This window comes from Zonotrichia leucophrys, chromosome 7, assembly GCF_028769735.1.
Source record: "Zonotrichia leucophrys gambelii isolate GWCS_2022_RI chromosome 7, RI_Zleu_2.0, whole genome shotgun sequence".
NCBI lineage: Eukaryota > Metazoa > Chordata > Aves > Passeriformes > Passerellidae > Zonotrichia > Zonotrichia leucophrys.
This window is the reverse complement of record NC_088177.1, coordinates 2395071-2413470: the sequence shown is the minus strand read 5'-3', so window position 1 is coordinate 2413470 and position 18400 is coordinate 2395071. Positions and strand designations below refer to the sequence as shown.

General features: G+C 46.8%; 1 protein-coding gene across 4 annotated transcripts in view; it reads left to right on the top strand.

The window, feature by feature from the left end:
- Nucleotides 1-18400, top strand: part of ACVR2A (activin A receptor type 2A) — a 59646-nt gene that overhangs the window by 39534 nt on the left and 1712 nt on the right. For 2 of the 4 annotated variants that reach the window (XM_064718629.1, XM_064718628.1), the window contains exons 5-10: nucleotides 6250-6273; nucleotides 12086-12229; nucleotides 13838-13981; nucleotides 15230-15375; nucleotides 15826-15940; nucleotides 17911-18049. In XM_064718629.1, coding sequence (XP_064574699.1) covers nucleotides 6250-6273; nucleotides 12086-12229; nucleotides 13838-13981; nucleotides 15230-15375; nucleotides 15826-15940; nucleotides 17911-18049 — 712 coding nt within the window. The remainder of the gene's footprint in view (nucleotides 1-6249; nucleotides 6274-12085; nucleotides 12230-13837; nucleotides 13982-15229; nucleotides 15376-15825; nucleotides 15941-17910; nucleotides 18050-18400) is intronic. The other 2 variants (XM_064718631.1, XM_064718630.1) reach the window with 1 other exon arrangement.

Below are 18400 nucleotides of genomic sequence, written 5' to 3'. Positions count from 1 at the left end.
GCTGCTGCTTGACAGGAGGGTGCTGCAGGAAGCAGCATTGCCTGGGGTTGATAGCTCAAGTGTTTTGGTTTCAGTTTCTCAGTAATAGATAAGAGGAATTTGGGGAGAGGCAGTGGCCATATGTTGTTGCCAAATGAAAAGAACATAATTTAGAGGAAAAAAGTCTGTTTGCTGTCCTTGCAGAGAGGATTGCAGCTCCTCAGACTCCCTGCAATCTGTCAGCATAATTAGTTCATCCAGCTCCCATTTTATGGATTTGGGACTTTACATCGACCCAGTGGTCTTTGCTGGGAGATCAAATTCATAACTGCTAATTGTGGGGATAATTCCAGTGTGGGATTGACTTCCTGAAGAAATGAAGTCATGGATAAAGCCATGGAAAAGCAAGAGAATGTTAAATATGTGTGAGGTATCAAGAACTTGAATTCTGATTCTCTCCCTCCTTTTGCTGCAGTTTTTTCCTTGCATGGATTTGTTTGGGGCAGGATTGCCACCTCAATTTTTAATAAATAGGATAATCAGCTGTTGTGTTTATGCTCAGATTGTATCTTTGGGATAAATGTACCTTGGTGCTTGTGGGGCAACAACATTTTCCTATCTTGTGGTGAGCAGGCATTAAGGCTCATGTGGAAAGTCAGGAAAAGCCACTTGTGCCTGAAAAACTCCCCGGAATTATTATGTAAATCCAATATAAACACTCTCCCTCATGCAGCAGAGCAGTGGTTCCCACTTGAAATTTAATTACAGCTGCTTGGAACAGGAGACAGGGGAAGCAGGAAGGGAGGGAGAGGATTGGGAACTTTATAACCACGAATAAACTCTGAAATATTTGTGCAATTAATCTGTTAATAGTATATTTAATAATTGGGCCATGAGTGGAGTTTTAGGCAAATGGATTTGGTTTAATTCTTTATGTAGCAGTGGTAGAAGGACAAGTCAGATGTACAGCAGGAAAAAAAGATTGTGGGATCCAATAAAAGTTATCCCTTTTTCCTTGCTTTATTCCCAGAAACAATGGGAACACTGAGCTGGTACCAAACTTCCAGGAAAAAATGAAAGGATGGATGAGGAGTAAGCAAAAGATAAAAATGAAGAAAAATAAGCAAAAGATAAAAATGAAGAATGAGAAATGGTGAAAGAATTTGGTGATAAGTAAAAGATTAGAGAGCAAAGGGAAAGAAATAGTTTGGAATATTTAAAAAGGGAAAAAAGCAAGAAATACACTGTAAGAAATGTTTGAACCTGTGAAGACATAAAGGACAATTAGTCTTGGCTTGTTTGTGCTGCTCACTGTGCCTCAGTGCTGTGTGGGGAAGTATCCAGTGAAAGCTGTCAAATTCCATCAAATCTGTCACTCCTGTGCTCTGCACTGAGTTATTAACAAATCCATGTTTGCTGAGTGCATCTGTGTGTATGGGAAACACTTAGGAACTGTTCTGTCTCCTTATTTCTATTTCCTTTAGCAAACATAAACCCATCACTGATAAAATTCACCCAAAGAATCAGACTGCTATTTGAAATGTTTGCTATTTGAAATTTTTCTGCAGGAAGAGGTGTTGGGACCTGGTTCCTTTTCACTGGGGGTGGAGTTGGGTGTGAGCAAACATTGCCAATAAATGTGGGGTGAGGCTGGCAGGGGCAGCTCTGTTGGGCTCCCTGGCACACCAGAGCTGCCAGTGCAGGTTCTCCATGGGGCTGCTGCCACCCTGCAGCTGCTGGGTGCCTGTCCAAATCTCGGCTGTTTGGAGGGCCTGGAAAGGCCCGGGGTGGCCTTGGGACAGCCCAGGACGAGAAGAGGCTTCAGTTCTTTTCTCGGTCTTTATGTTTATTAATTGTTTATCTAAAAGATTTTCTTTCAGCCCGACAGAGCTCTGCTCAGCAGCCAGCCATGAGCACACTCCCTGCCCTCCGGGCGGTCACCTATCTTTATACCCAAAGTTACGTGTACAATATTTATCATTTTTCCCCAATACCATTTATTCTTATTGCCCGGTGCACTTTTAGTAATGACCAATCCCAAAGTGCCACCATCACCACAGAAGATGGAGGAGAAGAAGAAGAAGAAGAAGGACAGGACACGCCCCAATTCCTCCATCTTACTTCTCTAAACCCCCTGTACATAAATCCTAAACCCTGTGTTTCACTCTCTAATTAACCAATCCCTTCACCATTCACCCCGGTGAAACCCTCCTGTCCTCATACAGGTGTCGTCTCCTGTGTAGGATCAAAGTCCAGCCACCAGACACTTCTGGAACATTCCAGGACTCCCGAGCCCCCCAAGGGTGCTCTCGGTGACACCTCAGTCCTGGGGTGCTGAGATCCCACAGGTGCCACTGTCACCTCCCTCAGAGCTGCCACCACCCCTGAGCATGGAACATTCACCCCCTGAGCTTGGCAGGTTTCACTCCATCACTGCTGCTTTTTGGGCTTTGAGTTGGTTTGCAAGCAATCTTTGTGTTAAGAAGCTTGAGGAAAGGCTTTGCAGGTTCACTTCTTTGTGTCTTTGTGACCTGTTGGGGGATTTCTTCTGAAATGGTTGAGCTCTCTGGGTGCTCAGAGCACCCTGCTCTGGGTGATCATCTCAAAGATGCATCAGGGTTTGGATTTCTCACCACAGGAATTCCTAAATCTACCTGAGGCATTTGAAATTTCTGGTATAATCTTTCCACCCAGTTTCCTGCTGGAGAATGAAGAACTAAATCAGCTGTTCAGGTTTTTCCCATTTTGGTCTTCCAAAAGCCACTTTTTTTTTTCTTGTTGTTGTTACAGATATTTTAGTAGAAACATTTTAACACTAGAAAAATGCAAGGGAGAGGTGTTTGGTTTTTTATTTTTAAAGGATTGAATCCAAACCTGGGAAGATTAATGGCTGCTTGAAAAACACACCCAGGTGCTTGTAGAAAATGGGAAAGAGATTGGAAAGTTACTGCAAATCATGATCCTTTATGTGAGGAACTTGAAACTGGATCCTTTCTTTTTCCTAATAGAATCCATGGGCTGCTACAAGTTAAAATCTATAATAGAGGGAGAAATTTGTATGAAAACACCCAAAAGCCAAGTGCAGCTTTTGCAGATGAGGAAATGGTTGTGGGTAGCCCAAAATTTGGGAAAAACCCACACTGCTTAGGGTTTTATTGGTGTAATTGGTTCCAAATATTGTAATGGAGCCATTAGAGTTGGTTTTCAGGCAGCACAAAGAGCAGTGAGGGTGTTTATGTTCATCTGTGTGGGTGACGGGTTCTGAGGGGTTTAACTGCTCCCAGTTCTTGTTTATCAGAGCTCATTCCTGACATAATCTCAGATTTGCATTTCTTTTGTAGCCTGATGCCCTTGAAGTGCTGGATTTCTGCTCTGTGGGCTGCAGGGGAGGACACTGGTTTATAACCCAGAGGTGTTCATGAGCACAAATCCATCCTGCAAAGTTTCCATGGGTGAGGAACTGGGCAGAGTTTGGGGGCAGCTGATCCCTCAGGGGAGGAGTGAGAGCTTTGGGACAGGGCTCACTCCTCAGAGCTTCATTCCTGCAGTTTCTCATTATGCTCAGAGCACAAAGGTTGAATTCATACATATTTCTGCTTATTGCTGAGGAATTTCCATCATTCTCCAGAGCTGGAGAACTTTAATAATGAATAGGCCTGGGAAAAAATGGAGAATTTCAGCCCCTTGGGGTGGGTTTTGCTCTGCTCTGGATGGTGGAGGAGATTGTGGTGGATCCCAGTGCTCTGAGTTCTGTCACAGGTTTATGGAATGAATCCTCCTGGATTAATTACTGCTGTTAATAATTCTAGGTGTTAATCTGGTATGAATTTGGAGAAAGGGAAGTGTGTGCTCATCCCTGTCCAGGCACAGGGAAAGGCTCTGGTGGCTCCAGAGCATCCTGAGGGTGTGGAGGCTCAGGGAGAAGGGGATGGCAGCTGGAGATGGGGGCTTGAATCCCCCTCTTCCAACATCCATCCCATTGTAAAGGAGACGGCTCAGGTGGAGGAGTCACAGAATTCTGGAATAGTTTGGGTTGGGTGGAAACTCAAAACTCATCCCATCCATGGGCAGGGACACCTTCCACCACCTCAGGGACACTTCCACTGTCCCAGGCTGCTCCAGGGCTCATCCAGGCTGGCCTGGGACACTCCCAGGGATGCAGGGGCAGCCCCAGGCGCTCTGGGAATGCTGTGCCAGGGCCTCCAGTGCAGAGGGCAGCAGGAGGAACAGAGGCATCTGCGCTGAGGCTGTTCAGGAAAGGGATGAAAGCAGCACAACCAGGGGGTCACTGAATCCTGGGCTGTGCCTTCAGCCTGGGCTCTGTTCCACACCGTAAACTCCTCCTGGGAGTGCTTGAAGGAATCTTCAGTTCTGGGATTTATCAGTATCTGCTGGGTGCAGAGTGTGGGAGTTCCCCTCTCTGGGGATGTATTGATCAGGTTTGGTGCTGGAGCTCAGGTCTGAGGTGCCATTGGTTGATCAGGCCTGGTGCTGTTCATCGGTCAGGCTTGGTTCTATGCATTGATCAGGCTTGGTGCTGTTCATCGATCAGGCCTGGTGCTGTGCATTGATCAGGCTTGGTTCTGGGCATTGATCAGGCTTGGTTCTGTGCATTGATCAAGCTTGGTGCTGTGCATTGATCAGGCTTGGTTCTGTGCATTGATCATGCTTGGTTCTGTGCATTGATCATGCTTGGTTATGGGCACTGATCAGGTTTGGTTCTGTGCATTGATCATGCTTGGTTCTGGGCATTGATCAGGTTTGGTTCTGTGCATTGATCAGGTTTGGTTCTGGGCATTGATCAGGCTTGGTTCTGGGCATTGATCAGGCTTGGTTCTGGGCATTGATCAGGCTTGGTGCTGTGCATTGATCAGGCTTGGTGCTGTGCATTGATCAGGCTTGGTTCTGGGCATTGAACAGGCTTGATTCTGTGCATTGATCGTGCTTGGTTCTGGGCATTGATCAGGCTTGGTTCTGTTCATTGATCAGGCTTGGTTCTATGCATTGATCAGACTTGGTTCTGTGCATTGATCAGACTTGGTTCTGTGCATTGATCAGGTTTGGTTCTGTGGATTGATCATGCTTGGTTCTGTGCATTGATCAGGCTTGGTTCTGTGCATTGATCAGGCTTGGTTCTGTGCATTGATCAGGCTTGGTTCTGTGCATTGATCAGGCTTGGTTCTGTGCATTGATCAGGCTTGGTTCTGGGCATTGATCAGGCCTGGTGCCATTCATTGATCAGGTTCAGTGCCGTTCACTGATTAGGCCTGGTGGCATTGATTGATCAGGCCCAGTTCCATTCACTGATCAGGTTCAGTGCTGTTCATTGATCAGGCCTGATCCTGTTCATTGATCAGGTTCGGTGCTGTTCATTGATCAGGCCCGGTTCCATTCATTGATCATGCCCATTGATTGATCAGGCCCAGTGCCATGCATTGATCAGGTTCAGTTCCGTTCACTGATCATGCCCGGTCCCATTGATTGATCAGGTTTGGTGCTGTTCATTGATCAGACCTGGTTCCTTTCATTGATCAGGTTCGGTTCTGTTCATTAATCAGGTCTGGTCCCATTGATTGATCAGGTTCGGTTCTGTTCATTAATCAGGTCTGGTCCCATTGATTGATCAGGTTCGATTTCACTGATCAGGCCCAGTCCCATTGATTGATCAGGCCCGGTTCCGTTCATTGATCATGCCCGGTGCCATTCACTGATCAGGTTCGGTTCCGTTCATCGATCAGGTTCGATCCCATTGATCAGGCCCGGTGCCGTTCATCGATCAGGTTCAGTGCTGTTCATTGATCAGGCCTGATCCTGTTCATTGATCAGATCCAAGGTGCCGTTCATCGATCAGGTTCGATCCCATGGATCCGGTTCGGTCCCAGCCGGGTTTCCGTGGTGCGGCGCTGCCCCCTGGCGGACACCGGGAGCGCTGCAGGGAACAGGGCGGGTTCTCCTCCCGCCTCGGGAATTTCACCTTTGGGAGCTCCGCGTGTCTCCGTGCTGGCTGCAATCACTTCTCTATGTAATTAGGAAATAATTCTGTTCATTTTCCATAGAATAACCTTGTTTTCCTCATTTTTCTTTACTAACAACACTGGATTTCTTTGCTGTTTTAAATAATGTTCTGGTGTGGGAAAGTTTTGCTGTCCCTGTGAATATTCCTGTCATTAACTCACAAATAATTGACTTTGTCTCCTCTAAGCTGTTTTTGCATCCCATTCTGGTGTAAATAGTAATTTCTCTTGCCTGTGTTTTTTCCCTCTCTGCAAGCACGCCTTTCATATAATGATTGAGGTAAGAGGATGTTTGTTCCTGGCTCTGGGGCTTTCTGGGGATGTGGGAGATGATTTTTGCTCTGAATTGTGATTTCTCAGTATTTTGGACAAGCCATCTGTCAGCATGTGTGGTTTAAAATGCAGATTTAGGTGTGGTTTGTGGATCTCCTGACATTCCCTGGAGTTGCTGAGTGCTGGGGTCAGGATGTGCAGGCTGGGCTGGATCCCAGGGGTTCCCTGGAACCGAGGGCTCATCCCACCCACTGTGCCCTGGCCTTGGCTCTCCCTTCCCATCTCCCCCTGTGACAAATCCATTGGAGCTCTGGGGGCTCCATGTGCTCATCTGGGATTTTGTGTGGGGCAGGAACTCCCAAAAATGGATCATGTGGAGAAAAATAAAAATACTCCTTCACCACTCAGTCTGTTCGTTTTTCCCACTGACCACAAGATATTTATATTTATATTTATTACAACTCCGAGTCACTGGGACCCCTTAATTCACAAATTGGGTCATTCCTGCTCAGCTTTTCAGTGGAATATTAAAACCATCAAGATTTGAGGTGTAATAAAAATGCTCAATTCCTGTCATCATCAAAGTTCTCTAATTAACACCTGATATACCTTGGAGATGCAGTTTAGGAGAAAATCTGATGGTTTCAGTGTATTAAAAATGTAAATATTTGAATATTTCCCTGACTATGTGTCCATAAAAAGCTCCCAGAGTTGCTTGGATCTGTGTCCATGTTTGGCCTCCTTACCCCAGTCAGGGATGGAGCTGCTGTCCATGGCTTTGGGTTCCCCCATGGCTGAGCAGCTCTCTGATCTCCATTTTTGGGGACATCCAAGGAACCCCATTCCTGGAAGGCACCTTTCCCTAAGGAATATTTCCCCTGTGACTCAGTTTGTGAGAAAGGGCAGGAAAAGGGAATTGGGGCCTGGAGTTTTGGAAATTTGGGAATTTGACAGCCCTGCTGGCATTGTGGCCTTGGCACCACAGAGATCAGCCCCAAAACCTCACAGGAACAATGGGGAACATTTCTGGAACATTAAACAATTTTCCCTGGAGCAAAGCAAGTTGGGAATATTGTCAGGGAATGTTTCTGTGTAAAATCATCCCTGAGCTGCAGAGCCTGGAGTTAGATTGTAACCAAAGTGCTTAGAAAAATCAGAGGGGGAAAAAAAAGGGAAAACTTTTCTTTCCAGTTGTGTTATGAGCAGGAATTGTGGAATGGTGCTGGGAATGAGGTGAGGAGAGCCAGGGGTTTCTGGGAAATGGAATTTGGTGTCTGGGAAGTGTTTGGGCCAGTGGGGAAGGAGGAAAGCACCAGCTTTGCCTGCCCACTTTCACTTCCAGCTCCTGGCAGAGATGCTGGAGCTGGGCTCAGCAAATCTCAGAGTTTTCCTGGTTTTCCTGGTGGTTGGGACAGAATTCAGGCACCAAGGGCTCCCAGATCCCAGCAGTTATTGGGAGGGAAGGGGAGTCCAAGCCACCAGAGCAAAGGGAGATTTGGGATTATTTCCCAGCAATGAGGTTCTGAGCTTGAGCAGTTCATTCAATCAGGGTTTCCTTTGGGGGATAAATCCGAGCATCTTGTTCCCACTTCCTCTCCTAACGACAACAAACGGGATTTACAAATATTTCTTTGGTACAGTTTGTATTTTACAAATTGAGGGCACTGCTTTCCCTGGTGCCTGCAATATTCCAAGAGGGCTCTGGCACGGAATGAAAGGCACCAGGGGAGGGAAATCTTTGCTCTCAAACTTGGTTTTCTGTGCTGCAAATGTTGATGTCACAACTCCAAGCGCCCGTCGCTGTCACACCGACAAAAGGATTTCCTCTTTTTGGGGACAGAGCTGCAGTGTGCCTCTGATTTGAATTTCAAATGCTATTTATTCTTTGTCTGGTTATTAATTTGTGCAGTGAGGTTACTCTGCTCTGAATCGTCCTCTGGAACTTGTTCTTTTTAATTTATTTGTTGTAGAAGAAAGCAGGGAGGGGATGTTGATTCCTGACACTGCTCAGGACTTGCACTCTCAGCTCTCGTCTCCATTCTCCCCACAGCAAAGGGTTCTTAACCCCACAGTTGGTCACAAAATGTGTCTTCAACCTGCACAGGATTTTGTGGTTTTGATGGAAGTGCTCAAATATTTAACTCTTTATTGAGCCCTCTCCTCTCTGTTGTAGAAGCAGCTCCTCTGGTGGTTTTCATTCTCTTGAAAACTGCTTTTCTCTTTGGGGAAAACAGAGGAAAAGGGGGTGTTTTGGAGGGTTTTTGAAAACTTTGGGGTTGGTTGTTGGAGTTTTTATAGAGGGACAAGCTAATCCCGCCTGGAGGGAGAGGCCAGCCCAGAAGGAAGCAGAGATTTGGCAATAAAATTGAGAATCTGCTTGTTCTGTTCAGAGGATGTGATGGAGCAAAGCAGAAAATGCAGAGTGGCCATAAAAAACTGTTCCTGCCCTGGATGGCCCCAGGGTGTAGGGTGGGATGTGGGAATGGGGATTTGGGATTGGGAAATGGGGATTTGGGAATGGGGATGTGGGATTGGGGATTTGGGAATGGGGATGTGGGAATGGGGATTTGGGAATGGGGATTTGGGATTGGGGATGTGGGAATGGGGATGTGGGATTGGGGATGTGGGAATGGGGATTTGGGAATGGGGATTTGGGAATGGGGATGTGGGAATGGGGATTTGGGATTGGGGATTTGGGAATGGGGATTTGGGATTGGGGATGTGGGATTGGGGATTTGGGATTGGGGATGTGGGATTGGGGATGTGGGATTGGGGATTCAGGATTAGGGATTTGGGAATGGGGATTTGGGATTGGGGATGTGGGAATGGGGATGTGGGATTGGGGATGTGGGATTGGGGATTTGGGATTGGGGATCTGAGAATGGGGATTTGGGATTGGGGATTTGGGAATGGGGATGTGGATTGGGGATGTGGGGCTGTGGGTCCATGGAGTGCCCTGGGGAGCTCTGTGCCACCTGCAGCTGTACCAGCCCTGCAGGACAGGCCCAGATCCCCCTGCAATGGGATCTCCTCATTTCTGGGATCCCAGGAGCTCCCTGGCAGAGCTGGGAGCAGGGAATGGGGCAGCAGGGGCTGAGCCAGGGCTGCACCTGCAGGGTTAAAGATCCCACACTTCTCATAAACACAGAAACCTTCAGTGCATCCAGGGGCTCATTGCAATTCCAGCTCTAAAAATATAACGAGTAAAGCTTGATTATCTTTGGTCCTTGATTTCTGCTGTGCTTTCCCACCTGGTTACAATATTCCTTAATTTTTGCTGAGCTTTCTTCCCACCTGATCAGACTGATCCTTAATTTCTGCTGTGCTTTGCCACCTGACTCCATTATTCCCTAATTTCTGCTGTGCTTTCCTAAGTAATCACATTATTCCTTAATTTATGTCTTGCTTTTCCACCTGATTCCATTATTTCCTAATTTTTTCTGTGCTTTCCCACCTGACTCTATTATTCCTTAATTTCTGCTGTGCTGTCCTAAGTGATCACATTACTCCTTAACTTCTGCTTTGCTTTTCCACCTGATTCCATTATTCTCTAATTTTTTCCGTGCTTTTCCACATGATTCCAGTATTTCTTAATTTCTGCTGTGCTTTCTCACTTGAGTCCATTATTCCCTAATTTCTGCTGTGCTTTCCCACTTGATTCCATTATTCCTTAATTTCTGCCTTGCTTTTCCACCTGATTCCATTATTTCCTAATTTTTTCTGTGCTTTCCCACCTGATTCCATTATTTCTTAATTTCTGCTGTGCTTTCTCACCTGGTCACATTACTCCTTAACTTCTGCCTTGCTTTCCTACCTGATTCCATTATTCCTTAATTTCTGCTGTGCTATCCTAAGTAAATACATTATTCCTTAATTTTTGTCTTGCTTTTCCACTTGATTCCATTATTCCTTAATTTCTGCCTTGCTTTCCCACCTGATTCCATTATTCCCTAATTTCTGCTGTGCTTTCCCACCTGATCACATTATTCCCTAATTCCAGCCTTGCTTTTCCACCTGATTCCATTATTCCCTAATTTCTGCTGTGCTTTTTCAAGTGATCACATTATTCCCTAATTTTTGCTATGCTTTCCCACCTGATTCCATTATTGTTTAATTTCAGCCTTGCTTTCCCACCTGATTCCATTATTGTTTAATTTCAGCCTTGCTTTCCTACCTGTTTCCATTATTCCTTAATTTCTGCTGTGCTTTCCCTCCTCATTCTACTATTCCCTAATTTCTGCCTTGCTTTTCCACCTGATTCCATTATTCCCTAATTTCTGCCTTGCTTTCCCACCTGATTCCATTATTCCTTCATTTCTGTTGTGCTTTCCCACCTGATTCCATTATTCTTTAATTTCTGCTGTGCTTTCCCACCTGATCACATTATTCCCTAATTTCAGCTGTGCTTTCCTACCTGTTTCCATTATTCCTTAATTTCTGCTGTGCTTTGCCACCTGACTCCATTATTCCCTAATTTCTGCTGTGCTTTCCTAAGTAATCACATTATTCCTTAATTTATGTCTTGCCTTTCTACCTGATTCCATTATTTCCTAATTTTTTCCATGCTTTTCCACATGATTCCAGTATTTCTTGATTTCTGCTGTGCTTTCCCACCTGATTCCATTATTCTCTAATTTCTGCTGTGCTTTTCCACCTGATTCCATTATTCCTTAATTTCTGCCTTGCTTTCCCACCTGATTCCATTATTCCCTAATTTCTGCCTTGCTTTTCCACCTGATCACATTATTCCCTAATTTCTGCTGTGCTTTCCCACCTGTTTCCATTACTCCCTAATTTCTGCTGTGCTTTCCCACCTGATCACATTATTCCCTAATTTCAGCCTTGCTTTCCCACCTGATTCCATTATTCCCTAATTTCAGCCTTGCTTTTCCACCTGATTCCATGATTCCTTCATTTCTGTTGTGTTTTCCTACCTGATTCCATTATTCCCTAATTTCAGCCTTGCTTTCCCACCTCTTTCCATTATTCCCTAATTTTTTCTGTGCTTTCCCTCCTGATTCCATTATTCCTTAATTTCTGCCTTGCTTTTCCACCTGATCACATTATTCCCTAATTTCTGCTGTGCTTTCCCTCCTGATTCCATTATTCCTTAATTTCTGCCTTGCTATCCTAAGTAATCACATTATTCCCTAATTTCTGCCTTGCTTTTCCACCTGATTCCATTATTCCTCAATTTCTGCCTTGCTTTCCCACCTGTTTCCATTATTCCCTAATTTCTGCTGTGCTGTCCCTCCTGATTCCATTATTCCCTATTTTTTTCTGTGCTTTCCCTCCTGATTCTACTATTCCCTAATTTCTGCCTTGCTTTTCCACCTGATTCCATTATTCCCTAATTTCTGCTGTGCTTTCCCACCTGATCACATTATTCCTTAATTTCTGCCTTGCTTTCCCACCTGATTCCATTATTCCTTCATTTCTGTTGTGCTTTCCCTCCTGATTCTACTGTTCCCTAATTTCTGCTGTGCTTTCCCACCTGTTTCCATTACTCCCTAATTTCTGCTGTGCTTTCCCACCTGATTCCATTATTCCTTAATTTCAGCCTTGCTTTCCCACCTGATTCCATGATTCCCTGACCTCTGCTGTCCCTCCCTGTGCTCAGGGGATTCCCTGGTTCCTGCTGTGCTATCCAGGTGTGTCCCATCCCTGCTGGGCAGTCCCAATCCCATTCCCACCCTGCAGCAGGGCTGGGCTCTGGCCCTGGGGTTTGGCTGGGTCACCCCATCCAGGCCTCTCAGGGATGATGTGAATGGATGTCACTAATGAAAGCAGCATTAATTAATGGTCTCTCCTGATTGCAGGATCCTGGGCCTCCTCCACCATCGCCCCTGATGGGTCTGAAGCCGCTGCAGCTCCTGGAGATCAAGGCCAGGGGCAGGTTTGGCTGTGTGTGGAAAGCTCAGCTGCTCAATGAATACGTTGCAGTCAAAATATTCCCCATCCAGGTGAGCAGAACCCTTGGGGTCCTGGGTTTTCCTCACATTAAAGCAGCTTTTCTTGGCCCAATAATTCTGTAAATCCAAGTGGAAATGGACTTGAGGTGTAAAAGAAACAGGAAGAGTTTGGTAATTTACAATAAGAATTTTACTGCAGTAAACACATTGCTGAAACAAGCCCTGTGAAATGTGGGCTTCTAATCATAAAAATATTCAGCATCCGTAGTTTTCAGCAGCTCTAACCCACCTCTTGACCAGTTAATAATCAAATTAAACAGTGCTTAGAAGGAATGCCCTGAAATGCAGCCCCTGGAGTGCTTGTTCCAATTAACCCTGCCTCAATTAGTGCCACAGCACTCATTGCCCAGCAAGGGCCATGGCTCGCATTAAATGGATTGAGGAATCTGGAGAGCCCCGAGTGGGGCTGGGTGCTGATCCTGGGATGGGTTTGCTCTGATTGAAGCCCCCCCTGCTGCTGGAGCTGCAGGGATTTGTTCCTCACGCTCATCCAGGGCTGCAGGCTCCCGTTATTTCACCAGAAACTCCAGGGATTTCTGACAGAGCATTCCCAAACTCTGTCAGAGTTCAGGACGTCCCTCTGGCTGTGCTGCACTGCCAGGACCCTGCCAGGGGGCTCAGAGACCCTGGCACACAGCCCAGACCCCTGTGATTCTGATTATGACCCATAGAAAAAATTACCAACCTTATATAAGGACCTGCAAACCACAAAAGTCTAAGTAGAATAATAATTAATTTGTCATGGGGTGAAAAATGGATTTTTTGGGGTTTTTAGAGTGGGGGTTCAGGGGGCAAGATGGAGGAATCTGGGTGTGTCCAGCCTTTCTCCTTCTTCTTCTTGGCCTCCATCTCCTGGGTGATGGTGGCACTTTGGGATTGGTTTGGAGTAGAAGCTCACTGTCTAACACAGGTGATGGGTATTGGGCAGTAATTGTAAATATTGTACAAGTAGTTTTTAGAATAAAAAGATAACACCACCCTGGGGCAGGCAGAGTGCCTGGGCTGTCTTACTGAGGACAGGAGAAAGAATTTTATAGCTAAGGAACAATGAACAACCTTGAGAGCGAGAACTGAAGAGCTCTGACTCCTTCTTTGACCCCTGGGCTGGGAAAAGAGAATTTCTGACACCTCTGGGGTCACTGTGAGCAGCAAACCCCGAGAGGAACCCAACTCCCCAGGGCAGCCCCTGTAGCAGATAGGGCCTGGCGTTCGGAAGATCTCGTGATGTTACGGGAAGACAGGGCCCCTGCCCCCTTAGATAAGAAAATTAACATAGGAATGTAGCCCCCCAAACCGGATTCCAGTAACTTTCCACTTGCCCAGGTAACTTTCCATCCCCTACTAACCATAGATGGTAAGGACAGACCCTCACCTGACGTAGAAGCCCCCTAGACTATAAAACCCCACGGGAAGAGAGAATAAAGGCCTTTGATCCTCCACCATATTGGTGTCCGCGTGTTTCTTAGGCCCGAGTGACCCTGGGGAATGGGTCACCGTGCTGTCTCCTGAAACCAGGCCGCCTGCCTTGGATCAGAAGGCAACAAGCCCCTGCTGTGCTGTGGTTTGGGGCTGACCATGGTTTGTGCTCTGTGCTTGCAGGACAAGCAGTCGTGGCAGAACGAGTACGAGATCTACAGCCTGCCCGGGATGAAGCACGACAACATCCTGCAGTTCATCGGCGCCGAGAAGCGCGGCTCCAGCATCGACGTGGACCTGTGGCTCATCACGGCCTTCCACGAGAAGGTGGGGCTGCCCTGGGAGGGTCACACAGCTGGGCTGGGCCAGCACAGCGAGGGGACTGGGAGCAGCTTTCACTTTGCTGCTGGCTTTGTGTCCGGTTTATCTGGTCTGTTTGAGGTGGCCTTGGGACAGCCCGCGTATCGAAGGACGAGAAGAGGCTTCAGTTCTTCTTTCGGTTTTTATGTTTATTAATTGTTTATCTAAAAGATGTTCTTTCAGCCGAACAGAGATCTGCTCAGCAGCCAGCCATGAGCACACTCCCTGCCCTCCGGGCGGTCACCTATCTTTATACCCATTGTTACGTGTACAATATTTATCATTTTTCCCCAATACCATTTATTCTTATAACTCGGTGCACTCTCAGTAATAACCAATCCAAAGGTGCCACCGTGGCCAAAGAAGATGGAGGAGAAGAGGAAGAAGAAGAAGGACAGGACACGCCCCAATTCCTCCATCTTACTTCTCTAAACCCCCCTGTACAGAAATCCTAAACCCTGTGTTTCACTCTCTAATTAACTGATCCCTTCACCATTCACCCTGGTGAAGCCCTCATCCTTGTCGTCTCCTGTGTAGGATCAAAGTCCAGCCACCAGACACTTCTGGAACATTCCAGGACTCCCGAGCCCCCCAAGGTGGTCTCGGTGGCACCTCAGGACTGAGATCTTGAGATCCGACAGCTTTGCACTGGGTGGGAATTCATTGCAGTTGGTTCTCAGGCAGCTGAGAAAGTTGGCATCGGGTTTTACTGACAGAGGAGTTGTTTTAGGAGACAAACAAAAATTGATTCTGCCTTTTTTTGGCTTTTTAGAAGATGTCTATTTTAACATCCCCACTCTAAACCTGCCTAAAATACATAACCTCCCATCTTGCAGAGATTTTTTGGGGGGTTATTTTTGCTTCACTTGTTGGTTGATAAGAATAAAGATGAAGTGATACAGATCGATTCTATTGTGACAGCAAAAGGAAAAAACACAAATACAATTAAGAACACATTCCATTTTATGTTGGATCATTTTGATTTCTTTAGATTTGTTCAGAGTGTTTCACTCTGAAAATCTCTTTAGATTTGTTCAGTTTCACTCCGAAACTGTGGTGTTGAATGATTTCATCTCTGATTATTCAGAGCATTTCACTCTGAACCTGCTGTAGGTCCATAAGGAAGGACAGAGGTCCTACAGAGGTGAATTGCAGGCATTGCAGGTGTCCCTGGAGCAGTGAGGCTGAGCTGGCTGTGTGCCTGTGTTGCTGCAGGGCTCCCTGACAGATTTCCTGAAGGCCAACGTGGTGTCGTGGAACGAGCTGTGCCACATTGCCCAGACCATGGCGCGGGGCCTGGCCTACCTGCACGAGGACATCCCGGGGCTCAAGGACGGCCACAAGCCAGCCATCTCCCACAGGTACTGCCCTGCAGGACATGGCAACCCTGCAGGATTCCTGCATCTCCCCTCCAAGGCACATTTTTTCCATTTTGTTCTGTTTCCGTTTTGTTTCCTGCTATTTAAACAAAGTTGCAGTTGCTGCACACTTGGATTGCAACATCCTCATTCCATCTCTATCCCACATGCATCATCCATATATCCCTACATCCATCATACACCTGTATTTATTTTAAAAACAAGCACAAAATTACAGTTCCCATTACAGTCTCATTTATTCCCATAAAAGTCTACAAGGGCACTCCAAGGTTTTATTATTATTATTTTTTGTGTAACTTATCTCTTTCTTTATAATTTTTTTGCCTTTCATACCATAATGTTCCTGGTTTTATGCTCTTCCCTTTTCCTTAGTTCTTTCTGTATTTCATGTTCTAGATCTCTAATTTGTGGTTTTTTTCTTGAACTTGCAAGGGACATCAAAAGCAAGAACGTGCTGCTGAAAAACAACCTCACGGCTTGTATTGCTGATTTCGGTCTAGCTTTAAAGTTTGAGGCTGGAAAGTCTGCAGGAGACACCCATGGACAGGTAAATCCTGAGTTATTGCCAGGAATGATCCAGCTCTTACCTGGATGTGAGTGGGAATCTCCCCTCAGGCTCTTTGCATGGCCTATCCCCCTTTTTATCCGGACTGGACAATTTGGACAAGAACTTTTGTAATATTTTATTAATTATTTACTTATTGTTCAGAAACTGAGGGATGAAACTTCCAAGATTTAGTCCTAATGTGGGGGATTCCAGTTGTGGTTTCCCTGGGTCTGGATTGAAGGCACTTGAGACAGCAGTTCATGTTCACACTCAGGTGTTCATTATTTGTTATCAGTAAAAGTCTCACTGCTGGGAGTTCAGCAGCTTTTCATTAGAAGGCACAAAATGGCCAAAAATCTCTTGGTACAAGGGCTTCTAAAGCTAAACTATCCAATTAAGAACTGACACCTGGATTATTTCCCTTTTAACCCAATAACTGATCCCAAAGAGCTGCAATGGGGACTTTTCTGCCCATTTACAAAATGCCACCCAAACCCATGGAGAAGGAGGAAGTGTGAAGAAGAAACCCAGGAGGACACCCTGTGTCTTGCTTCCATCTACAACACACTAAAAATCCCAAACCTAAATTTCTCACTACACTTGCAGTGCTCTCTATAATCTATTGCACACTTTTGTGGGTTCTGGTGTATTCTGGAGTTTAGGAAACTTTCTCCATGGATGGGGGTCAAAGTCAGTGCTGCCCTGGGGGTCAGGGCACCCCAGAGCAGATGGAAATTGTTGTTCCATCCTTGGGTTGTTCCACCCTTGGGTTGTTCCATCCTTGGGCTGTTCCAACCTCGGGTTGTTCCATCCTCGGGTTGTTCCATCCTTGGGTTGTTCCATCCTCGGGTTGTTCCATCCTTGGGTTGTTCCATCCTTGGGTTGTTCCATCCTTGGGTTGTTCCATCCTTGGGTTGTTCCAACCTTGGGTTGTTCCATCCTCGGGTTGTTCCATCCTTGGGTTGTTCCATCCTCGGGTTGTTCCATCCTTGGGTTGTTCCATCCTTGGGTTGTTCCATCCTTGGGTTGTTCCATCCTTGGGTTGTTCCATCCTTGGGTTGTTCCATCCTTGGGTTGTTCCAACCTTGGGTTGTTCCATCCATCCTTGGGTTGTTCCATCCTTGGGTTGTTCCATCCTTGGGTTGTTCCATCCTTGGGTTGTTCCATCCTTGGGTTGTTCCAACCGTGGCCGGTTTGGCCTGGGACAGAGCAGGGGTTTTGTGTGGCAGCAGGGGGGGCAGTGCCCGTGCTGGGGACGATTGTGGGCACAATCCATGGTGCAGAGGGGGGCATATGTGGCCCGAAGTTTAGAGTCCGGCTGCTGAGGGCGAAAGGCCGACGCCCCTCTGCAATTCCTGGCCAGCGCCCCTCGGCGTCTGAGGGCCTCGGGCTGTGCTGGCTGCGCCCGGCTCTCACCGCGGGTATGGCGAGGAACGGAGCTGACCATTTCCCGGGGGTTAAACATCGGTTTATTGAAGGTGTTGCGGGATCCAAACGCGGGGAAACCAACCGGGAAAAAGTTTCTCCATAGGGGTGAAACAGGAGTATAAAGGAGGGGGTGGGTACAGGCGGAACTAATCGGGAAAGGTGAGGGGATGAACTTCACAGAACTGACACTCCATGGAGACCAATAATCAAAAGGTAAAGGAGGTGTCCTGGGACCCCAGCCAGCCACCATCTCCAGAGAGGAGAAGGCTCTCGAAACCTGGGAGGAGAAAGGGGGTGATTGACTGGACAGGGAGGAAACAACTTTCACTTATAAGGGAAACCAGGGGAGGGGCAATCACATATCGGCAACTGTGAATAGCGGTTACTATGGCAACTTAGCTGACAGGGTAGCAGTGGCGGGAAAAACTGGGGGGACAAAACCATTTTACACATAATAGGGGAGAACAATACATAAACTGGGGGAATAACACAAGAAACTTAACAACACACAACCACACCATGGGTGTTTTGTGCCCCCACAGGTGGGCACCCGCAGGTACATGGCCCCCGAGGTGCTCGAAGGTGCCATCAACTTCCAGAGGGACGCGTTCCTGAGGATAGACATGTACGCCATGGGGCTGGTGCTCTGGGAGCTGGCCTCGCGCTGCACGGCCGCCGACGGTGAGAGAGGGGCCTGCCCTGGGTGGGCTGGGTGGGCTGGGAGCCCCTGGCAGCCCCAACACTGCGGGTTCTGATTGCAGCCAGCATGGCAATCCTCCCTTTGCTGTGCCGGTGCCACAGCACGAGGCAGGAGATGAGGATCTGACTCCATGGTTCTGAAGGCTGACTGATTATTTAATGATATATATTATAGCAAAATGATATATTAAAACTGTACTAAAAGAATAGAAGAAAGGATTTCATCAGAAGCTCATGAGTGTCTGAGCCAGCTGACTGTGATTGGCCATTAATTAGAAACAACCAACATGGGCCAATCCCAGATGCACCTGTTGCATTCCACAGCAGCAGATA